The sequence below is a fragment of the Bufo bufo genome, chromosome 1 (genome assembly GCF_905171765.1).
Source record: "Bufo bufo chromosome 1, aBufBuf1.1, whole genome shotgun sequence".
Classification (NCBI taxonomy): Eukaryota; Metazoa; Chordata; class Amphibia; order Anura; family Bufonidae; genus Bufo; species Bufo bufo.
This window is the reverse complement of record NC_053389.1, coordinates 531,832,021-531,856,388: the sequence shown is the minus strand read 5'-3', so window position 1 is coordinate 531,856,388 and position 24,368 is coordinate 531,832,021. Positions and strand designations below refer to the sequence as shown.

At 43.2% G+C, this 24,368-nt stretch overlaps 1 protein-coding gene across 3 annotated transcripts in view; it reads right to left on the bottom strand.

Moving 5' to 3' along the window:
- Positions 1-24,368, bottom strand: part of PLXNB2 (plexin B2) — a 234,377-nt gene that overhangs the window by 52,132 nt on the left and 157,877 nt on the right. For 2 of the 3 annotated variants that reach the window (XM_040411944.1, XM_040411961.1), the window contains 11 exons: positions 22,260-23,368; positions 14,496-14,690; positions 13,608-13,730; positions 12,011-12,111; positions 11,158-11,284; positions 9,480-9,633; positions 8,874-8,985; positions 8,680-8,782; positions 7,113-7,214; positions 6,256-6,345; positions 4,455-4,536 (listed from right to left, as the gene is read on the bottom strand). In XM_040411944.1, coding sequence (XP_040267878.1) covers positions 4,455-4,536; positions 6,256-6,345; positions 7,113-7,214; positions 8,680-8,782; positions 8,874-8,985; positions 9,480-9,633; positions 11,158-11,284; positions 12,011-12,111; positions 13,608-13,730; positions 14,496-14,690; positions 22,260-23,354 — 2,284 coding nt within the window. In that variant the 5' untranslated portion in view covers positions 23,355-23,368. Of the gene's footprint in view, positions 1-4,454; positions 4,537-6,255; positions 6,346-7,112; positions 7,215-8,679; positions 8,783-8,873; positions 8,986-9,479; positions 9,634-11,157; positions 11,285-12,010; positions 12,112-13,607; positions 13,731-14,495; positions 14,691-22,259; positions 23,369-23,511; positions 23,610-24,368 lie in introns of all 3 variants that reach the window. The other variant, XM_040411954.1, reaches the window with a different exon arrangement.

The window sequence follows — 24,368 nt, the reverse complement described above, 5'->3', positions numbered from 1 at the left end:
TACAGCCTACTGGTGAATGTCAGTATAGCACTGACATTAAAATGCAATGCACTATAGGGTATAGTCCCCTTGTGGTTAAAAAAAAAGTAACTAAAAATATAATGCATTAAATAAAAGAAATTCCACTTTTCAATGAAAAAAAATTGCAAAAATAAAATCTCTGGGTCTTGGGATGCAGTGATGCAAAAAGATTCATTTCATTTTTAAAAAGGGGTTTTATTGCACAAAAATAGTAAGAAGTAAAAAAAACAATATGTATTTGGTAGCACTATAATCGTACTGACCCAGAGAATAAAAGATATTATGTTATTTATGCCGAAAAATGAACACTGCAAAATGTATAACGTAAAAACTCAGTGGCAGTATTGCAGTTTTTTTTCCCCATCTCCCTCCCACAAAGAGTTAATAAGTTGATCAGAAAGATATGTGTACCCCAAAATAGCGCCATTAAATACTACAACCAAGAAACAACCCCTCATTACAGCTACATAGACAAAAAATAAAATAAAAGTTATAGCTCTTGGAAGGCAGAAATGAAAAAAGGAAGAAAAACGCTTGGTCAGTAAGGCCCAATACAGGCTGATCATTAATGGGTTAATTAAAGGGTTTCTGTCACCTGAAAAATGGGTATTAAGCTGGCTGACATTAGCGATGTTCTAATGTCAGCTGAACATAACTATATTAGTGCCATCTCACTGTGTGCCTCTGTTATTGAGAAAAACAAACTTTTATAATATGCTAATTAGCCTCTAGGAGCAGGGGGGGTGTTGCCCCTGCTCCTAGAGGCTCCGTTCTCCCACCTCTGGCCACACCCTGCTACACTAGATTGACAGGGCCAGGCAGCGTTGGTCTCCTACCTCCAGTCCTGTCTGCAGTGTAAATCTAGCGCCGTTCAGGCGCAGTGAGTGAAGGGCGCTCGCCGGCTGCCAGCTTAATCACTGCGCCTGCGCCGAATACTAAACGGTGCGAAATTTACACTGCAGACAGGGCTGGAGGTAGGAGACCCACGCTGCCTGCCCCTGTCAATCTAGTGTAACTGGGCGTGGCCAGAGGTGGGAGAACGGAGCCTCTAAAAGCAGGAGCAACACCCCCACTGCTCCTAGAGGCTAATTAGCATATTATAAAAGTTTGTTTTTCTCAATAACGGCGGCACGCAGTGAGGTGGCACTAATATCGTTATGTTCAGCTGACATTAGAACATCGCTAATGTCAGCCAGATTAATAACAATTTTCAGGTGACAGAAACCCTTTAATGTTAACAGGTCTACATGTAAAAGCTTTCTACTTTTTTTTCTTGGGCTGGGGTTTTGCTTTGTGGAATTCTGTTTTATATGCTAAAGTGCAATAAAAAATTTCTGATTAAAAAAAGTTTAGGTTTAAACTCTCGGTTTAGAGTCCTTTAACATTAAATGGGACCTAAAACTTTACTAAAAGAGGTGCAGTGAAGAGTCAAGAACACTGAGAAGTGGTGATCCACTACACATGCAAAAAACAAACAAAAAAGTAACAGTGCTGAAAAACACCACTAAAAACTCTTATAGCAGCTCTTTATAACTTGCATGATCACAAAGAGGGATCCCATGACAAAAAGCCACCATGCACCAAACTGCACCTGGTGACCATAACCTATACATCCCCAATATCAAAACTACCTTAACGAGGGGACATACGGCAACTTTAAAAAAATAATTTTAGTTGCACTATGTGCTAGTAAAAAAAAAAAAAAAAAAAAAACGCAAAAAACAAAAGTGAAAGCAGAAGGTTTTTCCATTTCATAAACACTTCCCAGGGTATAAAAAAGACAACAGAAGAACAGTAACATAAGAATGACAAAGTCCCATGCATGACTGAAAAAAGGCATAAAAATTATTTACATAACCAAATGGAAAAAACAGCCAAAGCATGTATTAAAAAAACTGAATATACGTCCGGTCTTAAACGGGTTAAACCTTTCATGACCAGGCTCAGAAAAGGCCCGAATGTCCAGGCAACGTTTGTGCATGTGGTGGTTTTTATTTGTTTGACTACCAAAATAATTTTTGTGATTTTTTTTACTTGACACTTAGGACTTATTAGAATGTTTTTATTTTTTAATTTTTTAGGTTTAACTTGGCGGAAAACTGCAAAATATTATTAAAAAGTATATTTTTAAACTGCAAAATATTATTAAAAAGTATATTTTTTTAATTATAGCTTTTTTTTTTAAATATTAAAACTGACAAAAATAAATTATTGCAATGGGTTCCCTATTTTGTGACGATCGATCGTTTTTATATATAACATTCATAGGTTTTATCGAACGGGGCAACTATAGTGACGGTTTCTGTATACGACTGCATTTTTTTTTTTGTATATTTTTTATTTGTTTATACTAGGGGTGCACCGAAATTCCGGCAGCCGAAAATATCGGCCGAAAATGTACCTAATCCATTTCGGCCGATATTGTTACATATCGGCCGAAAATATGGGGTGTAGGATTTGTCACCCACCATCTGCGGACGGGCGGTTTACTGCATCTTTATTTTACCTTACAATCGTGACGCTCCAGTAAGAACTCTGCAGGCAGAGCGGAGGGCGGCGTAACGTCACTTACTCACGTGACGCGCCTGCTCCGCCTCCTTCATTCATAAAGTGGGCGGAGCAGGTGCGTCACGTGAGTAAGTGACGTTACGCCGCCCTCCGCTCTGCCTGCAGAGTTCTTACTGGAGCGTCACGATTGTAAGGTAAAATAAAGATGCAGTGAGTGATGCTGTGAGCAGCAGGGCCGGGGCTGTTATGGGTAGGGGGATCGGTCTATGGCATTGCTATGGGGAGGGGGGATCTGTGCACTGCTATGGGGAGGGGGGATCTGTGCACTGTTATAGGGAAAGGGATCTGTGCACTGTTATGGGGAAAGGGATCTGTGCACTGTTATGCCCATAACAGTGCACATATCCCCCCCCTCCATAACAGCGCCACCCACAGATCCCCCTCTCCATAACAGAGCCACCCACAGATCCCCCTCTCCATAACAGCGCCACCCACAGATCCCCCTCCCCATAACAGAGCCACCCACAGATCCCCCTCTCCATAACAGCGCCACCCACAGATCCCCCTCTCCATAACAGCGCCACCCACAGATCCCCCTCTCCATAACAGCGCCACCCACAGATACCCCTCTCCATAACAGCGCCACCCACAGATCCACCTCTCCATAACAGCGCCACCCACAGATCCCCCTCTCCATAACAGCGCCACCCACAGATCCCCCTCTCCATAACAGCGCCACCCACAGATCCCCCTCTCTATAACAGAGCCACCCACAGATCCCCCTCTCCATAACAGCGCCACCCACAGATCCCTCTCTCCATAACAGCGCCACCCACAGATCCCCCTCTCCATAACAGCGCCAATCATTAAAAAAAAAGTATTTTAAAAGTATTTGGGCAAAAAGGCAGTTTCGGTTTCGGTTTTCGGTCAAGGGCATCCTGAATTTTCGGTTTCGGACCAGAATTTTCATTTCGGTGCACCCCTAGTTTATACTTCTATTTTAATTTATTTTTGGCACATAATATGTCCCCCAGGATGCCATTAAACAACCTCTGGAGGACACAGACTTTTTTTTCCACTGTAACTGGTGCATCCACAGGAGCCCCAGTTAGAGGGGTAAAACAGCCCCCTGTAGGGGCATTACACACAGGCAGAGCTGCTCAGGGTCTCCTTAGACCCTGCAGCTCTGCTCTTTCTCCAGACACCCCTGGAAGTCACGTGACCGCTGGGACTAAAGCCTCATGCAGACATCTGTGGAACACGGTCCATGAGATACTGGACTGGCATTGCAGGAGCGCACGGCATCATAGCAACAATGACGCCGTGCGCTCCTGCAATGCCAGTCCGGTATCTCACAGACTGTGTTCCACGGACGTCTGCATGAGGCTTAACAAAGGAAGCAGCTCCTGGAGAAGGCAGAAGAGGTATCTCTCCTCAGGGTCCCCGCTGTGTCTCACAGCTGGGACCCAACCTGCACCTGATAGATTGCAGGAGCTTTAATCCCAGCACTGATCAGCGCTGGGATTAAAGTTCTGCCTGAACGTTTATATATGTGCTATCTGCACGGGGTATGTGCAGATAGGACGTATATATCCAGTGAGCAGGGGAAGGGGTTAATTCAGTCCACAGGTGCCCCGAGTAATTGTACCAATTGGACTACTTAGATTCGATCAGACCAAATAATGACACCCTATAAATTATGGAAATGGCCTAACAGCCTAGTATCATCTGCAAAAATGAATCATTTATCCCCAGAAAACATCATCATCTGACCAAACACTGTAGTGTGTAAACATTGCTTATGACGACTGCATCCTGATTTGCAGACCGCTAAATGTTTATAGCGGTTATGGAAAACTGGCAGATATAAATGGGCATTAACCTTCTGATTACCTCAGGTCTAATGGACTGACAAATAAACATACCATTCAGTTTGCTGTCAATCTTCTGATCATTCACTTTAACATAAATATCAAGGGCAACAGATTCTTCATTTTGAGCAGGTAACTAAACAGGAATTAAGAACAGTTGCAAACATTTATAGTCAAAAAGTAAAACTTAAAGACAACAAAAAAATACAATACAAAGATCCTTTGACAGAGGCTGAGGATCTGAGTAATTATCGGGAACCAGCTTTCTAAGGAACGGTGTTGGTGCCCTATAATTTCTGTTTAAACACACAGCTGATCATCCGACGAATCTTTCATGCACACATAAAATCACTGTTTACCAGCAGCAGATCACCCTGTGTAAACGAGGATGTTCTCCCCAGAAACAATAAAACTGTATGGGGATCAGTGATCACAGTAGTGATCACTCGTCCCCATACATTACTATATGTAAATGCAGCTCTCAGCTCTGCTGGGAATCAGGCAATTATCAGGAATGAAACAGTTCGTTCCCAATGAGTGGATTGGCCCACTTGGTAATGCCGTAATCGTAGTGAGTGTTATTATTGGAGTGACACAGTGAAACTGTTCAGTCATGAAAAACAGCAAGCGAACAGCACTCCCTACAATTGCATGAAAAGGTGGTAGTGGGGGTTTGGGCCATCAGGCGACAGTGGGAACCCCCTCCATCTGAGACCCCTTAGATGCTGTGCCTCCGTATTTGTGAAAAATGAAATGAACTTTTATTTTATGCAAATGAGCCTCTAGGAGCAATGGGGTTGTGGCCACCACTCCTAGAGGCTCTGTTCTCCCTCCTCTAGCCGTGCACTCATCATGTGGATTGAGTGTTCACATCATCCTGCCTGGTTCTGTGAATGAAAATGATGAGGCCGTGGCCAGAGGAGGGAGAACAGAGCCTCTAGGAGTAGGAGCAACACCATCATTGCTCCTAGAGGCTAATTTGCATAAAACACAAGGTCCTTTTTCACAAAAATGGAAGCACATAGAAAGAAGGGACAAATACTGTTAACTTCAGCTGGTAATACGACATGTTTAAAGTCAGCCAGTTTAGTAACCATGTTCCTGATGACAGAAATCCTTTAAGGGAATAAAAAAGGTGGAATAGGAGCAACTCAACTGTCATTAGACACCTATGCAACACTTGGACTAGACAAAGTTTCTTTTTTTTACAGTGGCTTAGCTAAAGGCCCTTAGTGACCAGCGGTAAACACATACAGGTGGTCACTAAGGGGTTAAAGTCACTAGGCATTATATTTTTACTAATAATACCAAAGGTGCTATTATATGTGCAGCTGAGCCACAGTTACCTTGAGTTTCTGACCTATAACTGTCCTCTCCATCTGGAAGTACAAGGTCACCACGACTCAAACGTACGCATGAAACTGCACTTTAACAATGTTTGTATATGGGGTGCGCATCACTGTGTGCTTGATTTTATGCATTTTTTCAATGAGTGTGGCTAAAACACTTTAACTTATTAATTAGGAGAAATGACTGACCACACTGCGTTAGGGTGGTGCCCATACATGTGATCTGACCATGGATTACCGCTAATTGCTGGGCTGCAACTGTACTTGCTATTTGAAACAGTGAGTACAGGTGCAGCCTCGGAATTAGCGGTAATCAGCATGCGGATTCCATAGCCGGACTGTGCCATGTACAGGCAACCCTATGCAAAAAAAAAAGTTCCACCTACTTAGTTTTTATGTACACAGTTTTATTAGTGAATATAAAGAAGAGCGAAGACATCTAACACTCATTAGAAAACCTCTAAACATGGTGCATCAAGGTAAGGCAATACACTTAAAATGAATACCTCTGGAATAGAGAGTGAGAACATGTCCTCTTTCTGTTCTACAGGAGCCTTAAACTTGAGCTTATCATTCCCAGCAATAAAAGATTTTCTCTGCAGTTATGAAGACAAAAGAATACATTTAGGGCAACAGAATTTGTGAACCTTCCACTAAGGTAAGACTGGAAGGCATTTCACCAACTGACAATAACCTGTCACTATAACAGACATTTTCAAATATTAACATCATTAGTATGATGGACCAATAGAGGTCTACCAGTGTACAACTACAAACTTCACCGAGACATTCCAGTAAAAGAATCCACCAAGAACATACCTTTGAGATATCACAATGATACTCTGATTTAAAGAGACCCCCCACCGTGACAGGTTCTAAGTTGATATGGGTTCATGGTTTATCAGCTATATACATTTCTCCAAATGTAGGTATATCTATGTTTTGTAAATGTTCCCAGGAATGGAAATGAAAACAAAACAAAAAGAAGAATTCAAATGTTGAAATATCCCAGGGAAATGCTGGCACTTATAAGTTACATCGGCTATACCAGGTCTGGTATGCCACCTTAGGGCAGGATAAGTAAAAGGCTGATGAAATGGTGATGGGTCTCACCACACATAGGGACTGACAGATCTCCTTGTATAAAAAAATCTGCCTTTTACACTCCATAACTACAGAAAGACCAGCTCCCTAGGGGTAGAATGAGGGGAGGGAATGATCCAAATAGTATTTTTGGGAAAACTTTAGAAAATAGATACTTCAATGTAACATTACCAAAGGTCTATCTGTTGTTATACTTATATTCAGAGTTAAACTAAAAAGAAACCTCCCCAAAAAACAGAAAGAGTAATTGGTACATTACTTGGAAAAATTCAAGATTCTTCCCATAAAATTGGATAGTACTCTTTAACTCCATTGGGATAAATGATGGATCTGGTTGGTAGAACTGTGGACAATCCTCTTCCTGGGAAAGATAAATGGAGAAGCCGGAATTAGGGTGCATGCAAGCAGAAGTGAAACAACAGAAGAGGACTGTGTAAACGTGCACCTGTTCTGACCTAGTGCGATTACCATGCACGCCGAAAGTGTGGTAGATGTTCACCACAGGTGGCCAAGCCAGAGAACTCCAAAGGTGTCTGGGAAATACTGTTCCCTTAGGTTACCTGCCCTGTTCACCAAAAGCTCGTCACACAGAGCGCTAACCACAACATACCTACATTTCCCTTGCAGCAAGACCAGCACTGCTGGATCGCTTCCAGGAATAACATTATGATGGATCTGTCTGGTAATGATTTATAAACACCTACATTTCCCTGAATAAAAACATGTTAGCAAAGAACTTAACCTATGGCTATATTCTGTAAGTTAATTGTCATTAAAGTATAACTGTCGTATATTTTTTTTGGGAGTATTGCATTGTGGTGATTAATATCTCCTTGGTGGCCCTATTTCAACTTTTCACTGTGTATTCAATTACCCCTTAATTCCACATTTTTGCTCCCTGTACTGCCTATTTTAACCTGTGCTTAAAATAGGGTTGCTAGGCATGGTCCGTCTATCTGTTGATAGATGGAGCACGCAGCGTGCAGGGTCAGATTACTGACATCCAGGGACTGTAAGTAAATGATTAAAGCCAGGTCCTCCCCAGCAGCTGATAACAGTGCCTGGGCTGTGTGCACTTCTCCCTGTCCCTGCGCTTGGCAGATGCTCCCTCACTCAGCAGAGCTGGAGAATGCAGAGTTGAACCAGCTCAGACCAGGGAAGGGAGATCTGCCATCTGCTCAGTGTATAAATGAAAGCAACATGTGGTAAGAGGACCCCTTTGTGCTGCAGGAGATTAACCCTTTAGGGGGGAGGGCTCTGGTTACTGACACTTTTGGGGGGCTATTGTTACTGGCTAGTGAGGGCAGGCGGGATTAGCCTCAGGGTGAGGGCAGTGGCGGCCATCTTAACTGAATAGTGAGATTGCAGTTTTATGCAGACTGGTTGCTAAGGGCTGAATCTTATTAAATATGGGGTAAGTCAGTCTAATAGTAACCGATTCTGGAATATCATGTTATTAGTAACTACATATATGAAAATTGAAATTAGGGTCTAAATGTGACAGTTATCCTTTAAATTGGAAATTAGTGTAAAAAGGTTGTCAGATTTCAAAATGTTTTGGTTGATGTGTCCATAAATGTACAACATGTTACACGTCTTTATTTATTTATTGTACTCCCTTATATAGTGCTGACATATTCTGCCGCCCTTTACAGACATTATCATCACTCTGTGCCCTATGGGGTCACAATCTAAGGTCCCTATCAGTATATTTCTGGAGTGTGGGAGAAAACATACAAACTCCATGCAGGTGTTGACTTTGGTTGGAATCGAACTCACTAACCACTGAGGCATAGTGCTTTGTGAATCATTAGAAATGTTCTTACCTGGCTGATTGTAGACTGTTCATTACTTGGAGATGCGTCAACACATCTATAATTTTTTATGTCCCATCGACATTCCCACTGAGTAGTAACACAGGAAATGCATCTGGGGATCAAGACATACTCGGTATTATACCTTATGTTCTAAAGAGGAGACAAAGCAAGCTCCAAGCTAGATTATACAAAAAATTACTTACGGTAAATTTTCTGAAAGATTCATGGACTCTTCACAGTTGTAGAACTGATAGGTATAATCGGCAAAGAACACTTGTCCGGGCAGAAAGAGCTCAATAGTGACATTAACATAATCTGCATAAAAAAAAAAAAGAGATTTTAAAGAGAAATGTTATTTTTCGCAGTACAAAGCAGTTTATTTTTCTTACATTTTCATTAACCCCTTCACGCTTAGTGGCATACTATTAAGTTACTGAGTGTATGAACTTAACACTCAGTGCCGTGATAGTATGTCACAGTGATGACACACAGTCAGGAGCTAGGCCTGCGCAACCACTCACAGATGTCAGCTGTACTATACAGCTGGCACCCTGCTTTCATTGCTGTTTCTGATCCCGCCAGTTTTAACTCAGATCCCAGCAGTTTAACTACTCAATAGCCACCGTGGCACTTCAGTGGTTAGACAGAGGAAGAGAGGTGCAATGGCACAAAAAATGCAATGTGTCACGCATAAACCAAGCCCTCATATGGCTATGTAATAAAGTTATGGCTTTTGAAATTCTTAGAAACTCAGCCTTAAGTATCAGACTAGGCTGCATCCTTATGGTGTTAATGCCACTGTTACTTACCCTGGCCAGTCACAACATTAGGAATATGAACAGGGTGAGGACAAGAAATAGATCCATCCTCTTCCAGAATAGCTGTTTGGACATTTCCTCCAAAGTCACATTTCAGCTTGTCATCTTCATGCAACGCTATGGGTGGTGCCACTCTTAACATAACCTGTAGCAGCAGAAGAAATTAATATCTTATGGCTCTAATAATATACCTGTATTAAACCCTTTTAAAATAATGAACCTTCAATATGATTGGAGGAAAGTTAATTAAAGAAATAAGATACTAAACTGAACATAAAAATCCTATCTTGTTACTTAATATGTTGCTCAGATGCAACCATCAGCCCTAGTGGAAGAGAACAAAGTGTGAAAGAGGGCACACGAGGAGGCAGTTCTCCCATTATAAATGCATCTCATCTAATGGGCTATGACAATTCTGACCACAGATCATGTTAGACTTTGTGCCTTAACTTTATTTAAATTTTCTGTGAAAAAAGTCACATCATGTTCTACAAGGCGGCATGACTTAGTGGTTAAGGATACGTGGCCTAAATTGTGACCTTTTGCAACAAAATTTCTGTTGTAAAAACCTGAAAAACTTTGCCAACTAAACAGCTTTAGGCCTCTTTCACACTTGCGTTGTCCGGATCCGTCATGCACTCCATTTGCCGGAGGTGCCCGCCGGATCCGTAACAACGCAAGTGAACTGAAAGCATTTGAAGACGGATCCGTCTTCAAAATGCGTTCAGTGTTACTATGGCACCCAGGACGCTATTAAAGTCCTGGTTGCCATAGTAGGAGCGGGGAGCGGGGGAGCAGTATACTTACAGTCCGTGCGGCTCCCGGGGCGCTCCAGAAAGACGTCAGGGTGCCCCATGCGCATGGATGACGTGATCCATGCGATCACGTCATCCATGCGCGTGGGGCGCCCCGACGTCACTCTGAAGCGCCCCGGGAGCCGCCCGGACGGTAAGTATACTGCTCCCCCGCTCCCCACTACACGTTACCATGGCAAACAGGACTTTAGCGTCCTGGAAGCCATGGTAACCATTCAGAAAAAGCTAAACGTCGGATCCGGTAATGCGCCGAAACGACGTTTAGCTTAAGGCCGGATCCGGATTAATGCCTTTCAATGGGCATTAATTCCGGATCCGGCCTTGCGGCAAGTGTTCACGATTTTTGGCCGGAGCAAAAAGTGCAGCATGCTGCGGTATTTTCTCCGGCCAAAAAACGTTCCGTTCCGGAACTGAAGGCATCCTGAACGGATTTCTCTCCAGAATGCATTGGGATAATGCATTGGGATAATCAGAATGCATTGGGATAATCCTGATCAGGATTCTTCCGGCATAGAGCCCCGACAACGGAACTCTATGCCGGAACACAACAACGCAAGTGTGAAAGAGCCCTTAGACAGGCAGTCCACAGATGAGCCACTGTGATAGTTCTGGGGCCTTTAAAGACTCTCTGAAGAAGGAGGCAATTTCCACACAGCAACACACGTAATACGTTGATCATAGATAAGCGAGTGGTAAAATAGAAGTAAGCCTATTTCTATGGTAAAAATCTTTCCAGAGTAGCTTTTATAAGAGAAAAACTAATGAGTTTTGGGTTGTACAGGTTATGATGAAGCCCCCTCCCGATTAGGACAATGTCTGCGTGGTACAGGTCTGTATGAACGCTAACTACTTACATTACTGAGATGTTTAACACTCATATTACTTGGCTGTGCACTTTCAATCTTCAAGCAGACACCATCAGGACTCCACAGCCAGTGGTATGGCTCATTGGCGCGACCACAGTCTTTTCTTAAGGTGCATCTAAAAATAGGAAAGTAATAGTGTGGAAAAAAACGGATGAGTAATTCAGTAACAATACATGTGGAGGATAAAGCAGGTAGCTAATGTCCTGTTATGGTGGGAAACGTTTCTTATACAAAATTATCTCTTGCAAGACATACAAGTGTCATGGACAGTGGAAGACTGCAAGGCCACCCCCTAAACTGGTGACACCCAGCTGCGGTTTATTAACCCCTTCCAGAAATTGGCTGTACATGTACAAAAGATGCCAGGTGTTTAAATATGGTGTTAACAATGGAGAATTGAGACCAAGGCATCTGAGGGGTCATTTAGGGGGAAGAGATTCCCTCTGGTGACCAAATGGCCCCCGCAGGACAAGATCACCGGCGCTGCTTGGTTACTATGGTTGCCAAGGGCCTTTTAAGGCTCCCAGGCTTGCCACTGTAAAGTTCCTATTAAGCCCTGCCTCATAACTTTTCCAGAGCCCACTGCAGAGAAATATTTTTTAAAAATATGATGCCGCCATCAACCTGTATGGAAGGAATGGTATATTTCCAGTGGTAAGTGGTTCTCAGCACGGACAATGTCAGTCTCATCTAACAATACAAACTTTCTCCTCTTGGTTTCTGAGTACACCACATTATGTTCGGCCCATTTCCCTCAGCAGGGGCTCTTTCCCATTTACTCATGGCGCTATCAACCAATAAATATAATAACTGTCAATAAAATGAAATAGTCTTCACTTACTTTCCATCTATCACACACCACCCACAATAAGGATCCTTTGCCTGAGTACAGTCAGTGCAGTCCAAATATCGGGAACAGTCCTGAACAGGAACACGATGCACCTATAGACACAGGAAAAGCTGTAATGTAATGATTACAGTGCAATACAGACAAGACAATGTGATATCGCTAATCTATAAAACAATGTCCTATTCCACATGTACTAGGGTATACTTCGATTCTGTTAAGGCTACATGCACACAACCATGCCGTTTTTTGCAGTCCGCAAACCACGGATCCGCAGAAAACGGAAGCCGCCCATGTGCCTTCCGCAATTTGCGTAACGGAACGGGTGGCCCATTGTAGACATGCCTATTCTTGTCTGCAAAACGGACAATAATAGGACAAGTTTTTTTTTGCGGGGCCACGGATGCGGACAGCACACGGAGTGCTGTCCGCATCTTTTGCGGCCCCATTGAAGTGAATGGGTCCGCATCCGAGCCGCAAAAACAACGGCTCGGATGCGGACCCAAACAACGGCCGTGTGCATGAGGCCTAATACTGGGAATCTACAAATCAACCTACAGTTAACTATACTTAGGGTATTTCTACCCGGGACGTAATTTGCAAAGCAAAAACAACAGCTGCAGATTTCACAGTGGATCTGCTGCAAAATCCGCATGAGTCACATCCAGATTTGCCATGGAGTTCACCCCGCATTGCTAAGCGTAAAATCCGCAGTGGAACTCTGCCTACTTAAAATCCATACCGCTGCTCAGTTTATGCTGTGGACTTTTATTTTCATTTAGTAGCCTGTGGATGAGATTTTCTTGAATCTCCCCCACTATAATATGCTGTGGGATTTTTGCACGCAATTCCATGGCAGAAAAGTTGCATTGTATTCACCATGTGTGAACATATGCATAGAGCAATGTCAGCTGAACCTGTGACCTTCTAATGTGTATGGTGGTGTGCTGACCTTTATTCTCAGGAGAGCGTGTTTGGGGAGGTTGGTAGAAATAACGGATGGCTGAAGGCTATATGTATGGTCAACTTAACAGCTCTAGGAGACATGATCATTAAAGATGATATAATGTCAGTGATGTGTTGATATTCATATGGATATCCACATGGAACCACAATAGAATGAACAATTTAATTTAATGTGAAAACCACTTCTCAATGAAATATGAAATGGAAGTATATGCCCACATTACTATGCTACTTTCAGAATTCTGTCGGGGATGTGCAGGCCACATTAGGAGTTTTTGTCTAGCCTGTACTAAGTGATGGGCCAGACTAGGCCATTATTAGATGATCAGCAGGGGTTCGACACCCCGCAACCCCACCGATCAGCTGTTTGGGTGTAGCTCTGTTGTTGCAGTGATGAGCGTTATCCCCTACGACTGTTGTGTAGTGAACAGCTGACTGGCGGGGATGTGTGGTGTCTGATCCGTGTCGATCAGCTAGTGATGGCCTATCCTGAGGAAAGGCCATCACTTATAATAAAATGTATATATTTTCGGAGTGTGTGCTGCCTTTTTATGATCAGTTTTTTCTCATTCAAGAAAGATTTTACAGCCTGTGTATGGGCATGTCAACTTCAGACTCTACCAACCTTCTTCTTCGTCATGACATAGAGGTGTTCTTTGGTAGCATCAAAACACATCCCATTCTTCACTGTACTTTTGGTTTCAAATGGCACAGCTCTGTACTCGCGTGACTGCTTGCCTAGGAAGGCCTAAAATAATCAACAATTTCAGCTTCAATTCAGAGACTCGAACAGAGATGCTATACTAGTGTTTTTCCCTTGCATTACTACAAGCATATTCTGGATTAAAACGTGTTGCTGATCAACCCGATATCCTTCTGTTTTAGGCATACAGAGGCTGTGTGGGTTGATCAGTGCCAAGAAAATGCTATATTTAGTCCTTGGCACACGGGGTGATTGTGCAGAATGTGGGATGAAAGGAAGATCTGCATAATTATTGTTCTCATTTTCGCGCTCAGGGACCTCACAGAAAAGTACTTTAAGACAAGTCACACTGTACTGCACCTCAACTGCAGGCTCCTAAAGGATTTCTTATGTATTCCATACACTGAAAAGCTCGAGATTCATCCAGATCCAAAATCATACGATTGTTGGAAGGCTTTTCAGAGACTGATTGTGAATCAGGAGCACAATTTACTGGTAGAAAACGGCTTTACACAACTGAGAGGCTCCCTCGCAAAACAAAAGAGAGATTGATAAGAAAATGGGCTGAAAAGAAGAAACTGTCCTTCACCAAGGATGACCAGGGCTCCTGAACCTGCTCTGTGCCCTCAATCACCACGCCAAGCTATAATGGGCCCCCATATAATGCAGTGTGGTGAGAAGACTATGGCATCTTTCTGAAAACCTAGCAAGGAGATCACAGAAAAGCCAGAAGAAATAAGGACTATGTAGGTGAGAAATACCTGTTCTAGACGAGGAGCAAATATATAATTCTTTATGATCTATACTTACTTTGACCAGTTTTCCTGTAGCTGTACCAAGGAATGCAATAGTGTGCTCATTTTCTACAGATACTGCCACAGACGTATAGGGGTTATTTTCACGTAAAAGAACAGCTTTCGCCTCTACACCATTCCTGCTTTGCAAAGGGTAAGGCAAATGTTCTGATCCACATGGGTACTTGATAGACTCATTTGGAATGGGATTCTGTAAAGTAAGACAATGACGAGTCAAATCCTCCAAACAACAGCAAATCTGTTAACCTGATTGACAGAGTTGGGGAACAAGAGGCCACGTGGCATGCTGGTGAAAATACAGACAGTGGGTGACAAACCCTATGGATCCTGGAATGGCAACCATATTAGTTCTCATTCACATGATTACAAACCAAAAAAAGAAGAAGCGAGGAACACACTACATAATATACACTAGTAGAGAACACCTAGAAAAACAATGTGATTGAGCTGAGATTGACAAAGAAGAACCTGCTAGTGGTGCTTGGTCAATGATCACACAACCAAGGTGGTGCCCCCTTTATTTTGGGTTCTGCAGTATGTTGAGGCAGGGTCACATTAATACTGGGTGGCATCTCCCCTTGCTGTGATACAGGTTGCCACACTAGCATGGTAATGGCCATACAGATGCTGGATACTTGGATCGGTAATTCAGCCAAGGTGTTTGTTGGCTGCTGTGCATGGGAGATCCGTCTCCTCATCTGGTCCCAGACATTCTCAATGGGGAGAGATCTGGTGATTGAGCTGCTGAATACCCTGAAGAGCACGTTGTGTGGGCGGGTGTTATCTTGTTTGTGGAACCAGCCCTACTGCCTTTTTTGTTGTCTTCAATGTCCTGGACATAGCAAAGGCTGCTCAGCACTCCCTCCACAAATACCAGATGGATTGGGTTGCTGCAGAACTTTGGGGGCACCACCTTGGTTGTGTGATCACTCACCAAGCACCACTAGCAGTTCACACTTTACCAATCTCAGCTCAATCACATTAAGTTTTGCCTGTGATCTTTTTTCATTTTCTGGTAATTTACACGTCCACGTTGGCACCGAATTGTTACAACTTCCAAATACTTCTGAAAGAAAACTTTAAGCATCGTAGCAAATGGTTTTGATTAAAATTGTCCTACTGGTTTGTATCTACTAGGCTAGACTCACAGATTTGGTTTTTCATAAAGTTTTTTCGACCAAATTGAGGAGTCGATTAAGAACAATAAGGAGAAATCTTTTAAACTATAGATATAAATATCTATATCTCTAGTAAAAGAGGTCTACAATATATCTAGAACATTTTAACCAATTCAGAACTTGGCTATTTACCCCCTTTTCTGACCAGACACATTTTCGCTTTTTTTCCCCGTACATCTGGCTTTGAAAAGCGATTTATTTTTTTCAGGTTGATTATTTCCTTATTTTTTGCAGGTTTTTGGTGACGCCTCTGACTTCTATTTGTATGCCATTTTCATTACAGTGTTTTTGGTTTTATTTTTATTAGACCTGGGAAAACGTAAAAAAAAAAAAAAGTATGTTTTTCACTTTTTTTTGTGGAACTAAAATACATTTTCACCTTATTTCCCCTTTCAGTTACGGTTATATACAGTTTACGGTGGTGGACAAGGCTTGTAGCTGCAGAGTGGGCTAGTGGCGATGAACTTTTTGTTATTTTGTTATTATTATTTTTTATTTTACACCTTTTAAGACACTGGGGGGTATTTTAACATGATATCTACCGAGCTGAAGCTAATCTGGGTCTGCTAAGGCCTCTTTCACACGGGCGTCGCGTGTGAGGGCTGGATAGGATGCAGGTGCATTGCTGAAAAATGTGCAATTTTTCCGCGCGAGTGCAAAGCGTTTTAATGCGTTTTGCACGCGAGAAAAATCGGCATGTTTGGTACCCAGACCCGAACTTCTTCACAGAAGTACGGGTTTGGGATCGGTGTTGTGTAAATTTCTGAATACAGAATGCATAGTAAAATAAGGCTGGAGGGGTTAAAAAAAATTAAAAATAAATAAAACTCACCTCATCCACTTGTTCGCGAAGCCCGGCTCGTCTTCATTCTTCTTCTTTGAGGACCTCGGAGAAAAATGACCTTTGATAACATCACTGCGCTCATCACATGGTACATCACTATGGTGATGGGCCATGTGATGAGCGCAGTGACGTCATCAAAGGTCCTTTTCCTCCCAGGTCATCAAAGAAGAAAGAAAGAAAACGAGCCGGGCAGCGCGCGAACAAGTGGATGAGGTGAGTTTTATTATTATTTTTTTTAACCCCTCCATCCCTAATTTACTTAGCATTCTGTATTAAGAATGCTATTATTTTCCCTTATAACCAGGTTATAAGGGAAAATAATAAAAGAAAGGGTCCCCATCCCAATCGTAACCTAGCAACCATGCGTGAAAATCGCACCGCATCCGCACTTGCTTGCGATTTTCACGCAGCCCCGTTCACTTCTATGGGGCCTGCGTTGCGTGAAAAACGCACAATATAGAGCATGCTGCGATTTTCACGCAACGCACAAGTGACGCGTGAAAATCATCGCTCATGTGCACAGCCCCATAGAAATGAATGGGTCCGGATTCAGTGCGGGTGCAATGCGTTCAACTCACGCATTGCACCCGTGTGGAAAACTGGCCCGTGTGAAAGGGGCCTAAGACTCTGCAGTTCATGCTGTTGCCCAGGACCCAGCAATCATGTGATGGCTGGGACCATAACAGGAAGTGGCAGTGCCGCTGACTGATCTGTACACCCACCTTATTGTGCCTGATTTAACAGTGAATTTTCTGATGACAGATTCTCTTTGAAGCAAAGCCAGTTGTGATACTTAACACTCATGTCTGCTTCTCATGTGTCCATCTTCCCAGGATTGTACCATGTACTAAATGAATCAGAGCCACTTACGTGCTGTTTTATTATGGAGATCTATCCATTACGCGGCCTAAAAATAACATTTCGGATACAAGAATAAAAGCTTTTCATGTTCTTTCTGAAAAGTTGCGTGTAATCTTACAGCACTGGTTTTACACACATGGGGGGGATTCGTTCTACGCCGGTCTTGATATTGCCCGTGCCGCTGGTGCACACCTTGTCATAAATAAACACATCCTCCATCAGTCCATGCGTCTAATTGAAATCTACACTAGTTTGTGGCTGGCATAGGTTTCTGTCATCATCTACCCCAGAAAACTGTGCCAGGGTTCATGGCCCTTCCCTCGCCACACTACCTTTTCAGAAAGAGGTAAGGAAAGCGTAAAACCGCTAATTGGGACTAAATTTAATCGCAGTGGCATTTAAAAAGTTATAAACCCACAATCTGCAACTTTTTTACACCGGTTTCTGGCAAAAGAGGCATAATAAATGACCCCCTGTGGGACTTCTTTAGCAAACAATTGAACATTTAATGCTTGGCTACAGTTCAGTATGTCTATGTTATTGCTAAAAAGTATTTCTATAAAGAGTAATCCGCTACTGTAGGCCGCACATTATAGTGTCAGGATTAGTGTCTAAGCGAATTGAAGTTCACGAAGTGCCGAATTTCAGGAAAAATTCAATTCACCACAAAGCTGAATTTCCTTGTGCTTCGTGCCTACTTTTTTAAAATTTAGTCCAGTTTTACACAAAAGCATTTTTGAAGAAAAAAAAAATCATGTCTTCGTGTCTCCATTTTCTGAAAGCCTTTTTTATTTTATTTTTTTGGTGATTGTCTTATGTCGGGGCTCAATTTTTGTGGGATGAGATGGTGGTTTGACTATTTTGTACATATATATTTTTGATCGCTTGGTATTACACTTTGTGAGGTAAAGTGACAAAAAAAGGCACAATTTTTTTTATTTTTTTTAATGGCGCTCCTCTGAGGGGGTAGATCATGTGATATTTTTAAAGAGCCAGTAGTTACGGATGCAGCAACACCTAATATGTCTTTTTTTTTTTTTTATTATACACGATTTTATGGTAAAAGGGATTTTTTTTTCCTTTACTTACATTTTTTTATTATTAAAAAACTTTTTTATTTGTCCCACTGTGGGACTTCACCTTTTCGAGGTTTGATCCCCGTTTCAATACAGTACACTCCCTCTGTAAATCCCACACGTGCTGCGCTGACTGTGGCATGTGAAGGGTTAATCCGCCGGCATCGCCGGATACAGGGATGCTGGCGGATGCATCCTGCCCCGCCCAGTCACATCAAGTACATGCATGTGAGGATGCGGCAAGAGACTGTATTCCCTCACGTACATGTATGTGATATTGCAGGACGGTTAATACCAAAGACCTATCCTCGAGATCAGTATCTGATTGGTGGAGGTTCAACGTGCCTGATCAGCTGTTTGAGAAGGCACCATGCTCATGTGAGCCCCGCTGCCTTCTCGCAGCCCACCATACATTGTATAGTGGCTGTGCTTGGTTTTACACTTAGCCCCATTCACTTTAATGGGACTGAGCTGCTTCTAGGCCACGTGACGCATGAACATGTCGTCACTGGCTTAGGAAAAGATGAGAGATGGCCACGGCGCTCAGATTTCTGATCGGTGGGGGTCCCGGGGGGACCTTTCCAAAGGATATATCATCAGTATAATAATCTCGGAAAACCCTTAAAAAACGTTAAAATAAAAAAAGAACATATGCCAACATCCAGTCTGTGTTTACAGGCAGCAGCAAGAAAAACGGTACCACCACCAACAATAACTCTTGGTCTATGGACACATGTGGCAGATTTGTTGCAGGAATCGAATGATTTACATTGCCAGATTGTTGGGCAGATTATCAGGAATGAATGTTACTACAAACGCTCAATCCCATATAAAGGTGCTGCAAGCAAAACGCCTGTTCGTCGGGTGAAATGATCTTTTATGCAGCACATTAAATGATTGTTTATTAAGACTGTTATTGGCGATTTCTTAAAACACATGCGTATTGAATGCTGCAAGATCCTGTCTGGAGTATCCCAGTCCTCCGTATAGAAAGCAAAAGAAAAATGGGAGCGGATCTGCGCAAACTGGACAAGTGGTGAAGGTGAAACAATCAAAAGTGCCGTCTGTCAGTGTATGCTCAACACAACTAACAAAGTCTGCGTGCTCCTAGAGGCTCCGTGCTCCCACCTTTGTCGCCTCCCCCCAAGTCCTGATTGACAGGGCCAGGCAGCTCTTGCATCTGTCTGCCAGCCCTGTGCTCTGGTGAAATCGTGCGCCGTTCAGTATTTGGCGCAGGGGCGTGGTGAGGAAGCTGGCAGCCTGTGAGCGTCTTTCCCTCACCGCGCCTGCGCCGAATACTGAACGGCACGAGATTTCACCAGAGCACAGGGCTGGCAGACAGATGCGAGCGCTGCCTGGCCCTGTCAATCAGGACTTGGGGGGAGGCGACAAAGGTGGGAGAACGGAGCCTCTAGGAGCAGGAACAACGCCCCCTCACTCCCCGCTCCTAGAGGCTAATTAGCATATTATAAAAGTTAGATTTCTGGCATAACGGGGGCATAGATAAAAGTAGGAATAGGCTAGTTAGGTTTAGCTGACATTAGCACATCGCTAATGTCAGCTAGATTAATAGGGTTAAATCTGGTGACAGAAACCCTTTAATCAAATCATATACCGGTAAAACAGCACTGCCCGACTGGGGTTTCGCTCCGCTTCGTCAGGGACGTGCCGAGATTTACTTCTGGTACAGGTGCATTTAAACCTCCTCATTTGTGACGTCCCGAATACGCGGTGAGCACTATGTATGCATCTTTTCTTAAAGCACGCAGACTTGGTTAGTTGTGTTGAGCATGAGCATACACTGACAGACTGCACTTTTGATTGTTTGCGCAGATCCGCTACCTTTTTTCATTTCTCAAGACTGGCCGACCCATAAACCAGTCGTCCTGATCTCCCCGCACTGGTGTGAGATGCGCCTAGTTTATTAAGAGGCAGATGCATCTCTGCCCTGCCACTAGTTGGTGCAGACTTCAGCTATAACTTACACCACCTTCTGGCAAAAGTTATAGTGAACCAGGTAGGCAGCGCAAAGTCCCGTCCCTTTTCTCAACACTTCAGGAAGGTGCCAAGAAACTTAAAAAAAGTCAAATTCTGGTGCATATAGGCCATGTGCTATATTTTGCAACTTTTTTACACCACAAAAGTGGGGTAATGCCCTTTGTAAATGTCCCTCAGTCAATCTGTATGGGAACAAGTGATTGCAGTAGTCACAGTTCGTCCCCATACAATGGAGGTGATCGCTGTATGTAAAGGCAGCTCTTACCTCCAATGATGAGCAGGCAGTTATTGGGAAGGAACCGTCCTTTCCTGATAATTGCCTGCCCCATGCACCTTTAGACTGTTCATTTCATCTTAATAGGAGTTGCAGAAATCCACAGAGAAATTTCCAGCCGAGATTTCTGCAAAAAATCACCACGTGACATACCCTTACAGCCAATGTACAAAAAAAAACAAAAACAAAACACAATAAGGCTTTTAAGGGCGCCTGTCAGCAGATTTGTACATATGACACTGGCTGACCTGTTACATGTGCAGTTGGCAGCTGAAGACATCTGTGTTGGTCCCATCTATAGATGTGCCCGAATTGCTGAGAAAAATGATGTTTGAATATATGCAAATGAGCCTCTAGGAGCAAAGGGGATTTTGCCATTAATCCTAGAGGCTCTGCTCTCTCTGCAACTGCTGAGCTCTCTGCATTTTGATAGAAAGGACCAGGCAGTGGAAACATCATCACCCCTGGCCCTGACGTCTCCTAAAGTGCAGAGGGAGCGGCAGTTGGAGAGAGCAGAGCCTCTAGGTGTAACGGTAACACCCCCACTCTCCCTACAGGCTCATTTGCATATATTAAAATGCCATTTTTCTCAGTAATGCGGGCACATATCAATATGGGACCGACACAGATGCCTTCCGCTGCCAAGTGCACATGTAACAGGTCAGCCAGTTTCATAGGTACTAATCTGCTGACAGATGCCCTTTAATCAAAGGGTACAAATTTTATATTTTTTATCCATTTTTTTTCCATTTAGCCAAAATGAGACTGGATCCAAAAGAAATTAATCCTAAAAGAGAGTGAAAGGGGTTGTGCCAAGATTATAATTTATCCCCTATCCACAGGATAAGGGACAACTATCTGATCGCTGGGGTGATCAACGCTGGAAGCCCAACTGATCCTGAGAATGGGGGCCTGTTCCCCTGTTTTGATGGAGTGGCAGGTCTCTATGGGAGCACAAGACAAGTGACAAGTGCTGTACTCAACCTCCAGCGCTGCCATAGAGAATGAATGGAGCTGCAGGGTGCAGGCACGACTTGCTGCGCCATCAGAACGGGACACCTGTTCTCGGGATTGGTGGAGGTCCCAGGGGTCAGACCACCAGAAATCAGCTAGTTATTCCCTATACTTTGGACAGGGGATTACTCAAACTTGGCACGACCACTTTAAAAGGGTATTCCCATCTTGGACATTCGGAAGCTATATGCCCCCAAGTTCTGATGTACCTATACTTACAACGGAGCCCACAAAGTGCCAGAGCGCATGCACGGCTGCCCTCCATTCATTCCTATGGGGGCGCTGACTATTTCCATAAGCCCCATAGGAGTGAATGGAGCGGTGGGACCCGCACCAATCAGACATTGGGGGCATATCTTAGCGATATACCCCTAACGTCCAAGATGAGAGAACCCCTTTACGTTAATAAGGGCATACTTGCACAATTCTACAAGTCTTTCCTTTATAATTTTCCTCTCTTTAGGACTCATTTCTGGCTTAAATAAGACTAAGAAACGTGATTATGATACTCTACCTGTTTCCCACTACAGCCTTTTTTATCACCAAACTGTTTGGAGAAAATAGCCTCTCCATCGGGGTTCACTGGCTCTGAAGTACTAGTGTAACACAATTCTCTGTTCTCTTCAAACTTCTTGTTAATATCCTCAAGGGAAAACATACAAAGAGCAGATTTCTCCTGATTGTTGTCAAACGTGCTGAAAACCCCAAAGAGAACTTTATCGTTCGTATCTGAAATCCCCATAGCATTTGCCAGCTCTTGTCCTGGGCGTTCAAGGTAGGCAGAGGTGCAGATGTTGTAAGGGATGTTCCCATCTGTACATACAAGAGTCATCTCAACATAAGAATAGTAGTTGTAGTCCGCTTTACAGAGGCGGGTAATGAATGTCCGATTTCTACCATTGTTTTTGTCGAGAAGACTAGAAATAAAATAAATCCGTTGAGAATCCTCAAAAACGGTGACAAATTGCTGCATGCTCATAGAGGAGTAACTATACTTAAGGGTGGCGGAATCCATGTACGCTTCAAAGGGGCATTTATCTTCCATTTCATCGAGTATTCGCGTGCTGATAATTATTCCATTATCATCTTGGCTGGCGCCTTTCCCAACATACAGAACCCGACGGCCCCCGTCTTTCATGTCAGACACCAGTCCCACAGTTTCAACCTTCTCATCGTTACTGGCAACAAAGGTCTTCTCTCCTCGGCTATCGTCATAAGCGATCTGATTCGAGATGTTCGTTAAACTTCTCAGGGAGCAAATTCCCTTAAACAGGCTCCCGCAAACAACTATCCTGTCGTGTGGCACATCAAGCAGGAGGAGTTTATTATAATTGTCTGTCTGGACTGCAGAAGGACACTGGGTGGCGTCGATGGGCGGCGTACACTTCTTGTGATCGAGCCTTGGTCCGGTAGTAACGTTGACTAGTAACTCCAGGTCAGCAGAAAGTTGGTATAATCGGTTCACTGCCCCTATGTATACATTGCTTGAGTCCACGTTAATTGTTAGATGATTTAACTCTGTGTCGCTCAAGAAAGAACGAGCCTGTTCTAGGGTTAATACGTGAGCAATACAGATGCAAAAGTTTACAAGTTGGATCCATGTGGCCATTTCTGGAGAAATTTCTGCAAGAAAAATAAACAAAAAGTTATTCAAGCAGCCGGCAGCCATACAGACGCACAAAGCTTTCAGTCCCCGCCCGTCACACAAAACATTTGCACAGAGGAGAAGTTCATGTTCACCTGCCGAGTCACTACATCTACATTACCTTCAAACTAAATCCATTCAACTGCTGGGAAACTGTTCGCCATTAGGGCTCACGCATCTTTTGCGGACCATATGCGGAACCATTCATTTCAATGGGTCCGCCAAAAAAATGGAACTTACTCCGTGTGCATTCCATTTCCGTATGTCTGTATTTCTGTTCCATGTCCTATTATGGTACGCATTACGGACAAGGATAGTACTGCTCTCTATGAAGGGTCAGCTTTTCCGTTCCGCAAAATACAGAATGCACACAGACGTCAACCGTATTTTTTGCGGATCCGTTTTTGCAGACTGCAAAATACATGAGCCCTGAGGCAAAGATTTAATTCTCGGGACCGGAGACAAAATAATTCTCGGTATGATCTGGACAGGTTATGGTTACTTCTATGCCAACTTCAGACCATCATATTTCACACGGCAGTGCCGAAGAGCGTACAGGCTGCGCACTCTGAAAGCCATAAAACATGGAGTTTATGCCACATTTATTACTAGTGTTAACTTCAAACTGCCTACTACTTGCTGATTTAGTGCTATTCACATAGGAGTGAAGAAACGCCAGGAATGGTTTGCTCCAATGTTATCTACCCAGATTTTGCACTTTATGTTTTAATATAGTGTATTTATATATGGCTAGCCTCAGTAGGAGGCCTTGTATAGGCATGGGTTAACACTGGTGTCATGGCTTAAAGGGGTATTCTCACATTATAAAGTTATGGCATATGGCTAGGATAAATAAAAAAATAAAGATCTGGCAATAGCAGCTGCCCTGCTTCTTGATGGTTTCCATATAGCAATGGAGATGGGCTTTCACCATCTTACCTAGAGAATAGAGATGAAGTTTTCTCTGCTATTAACGGA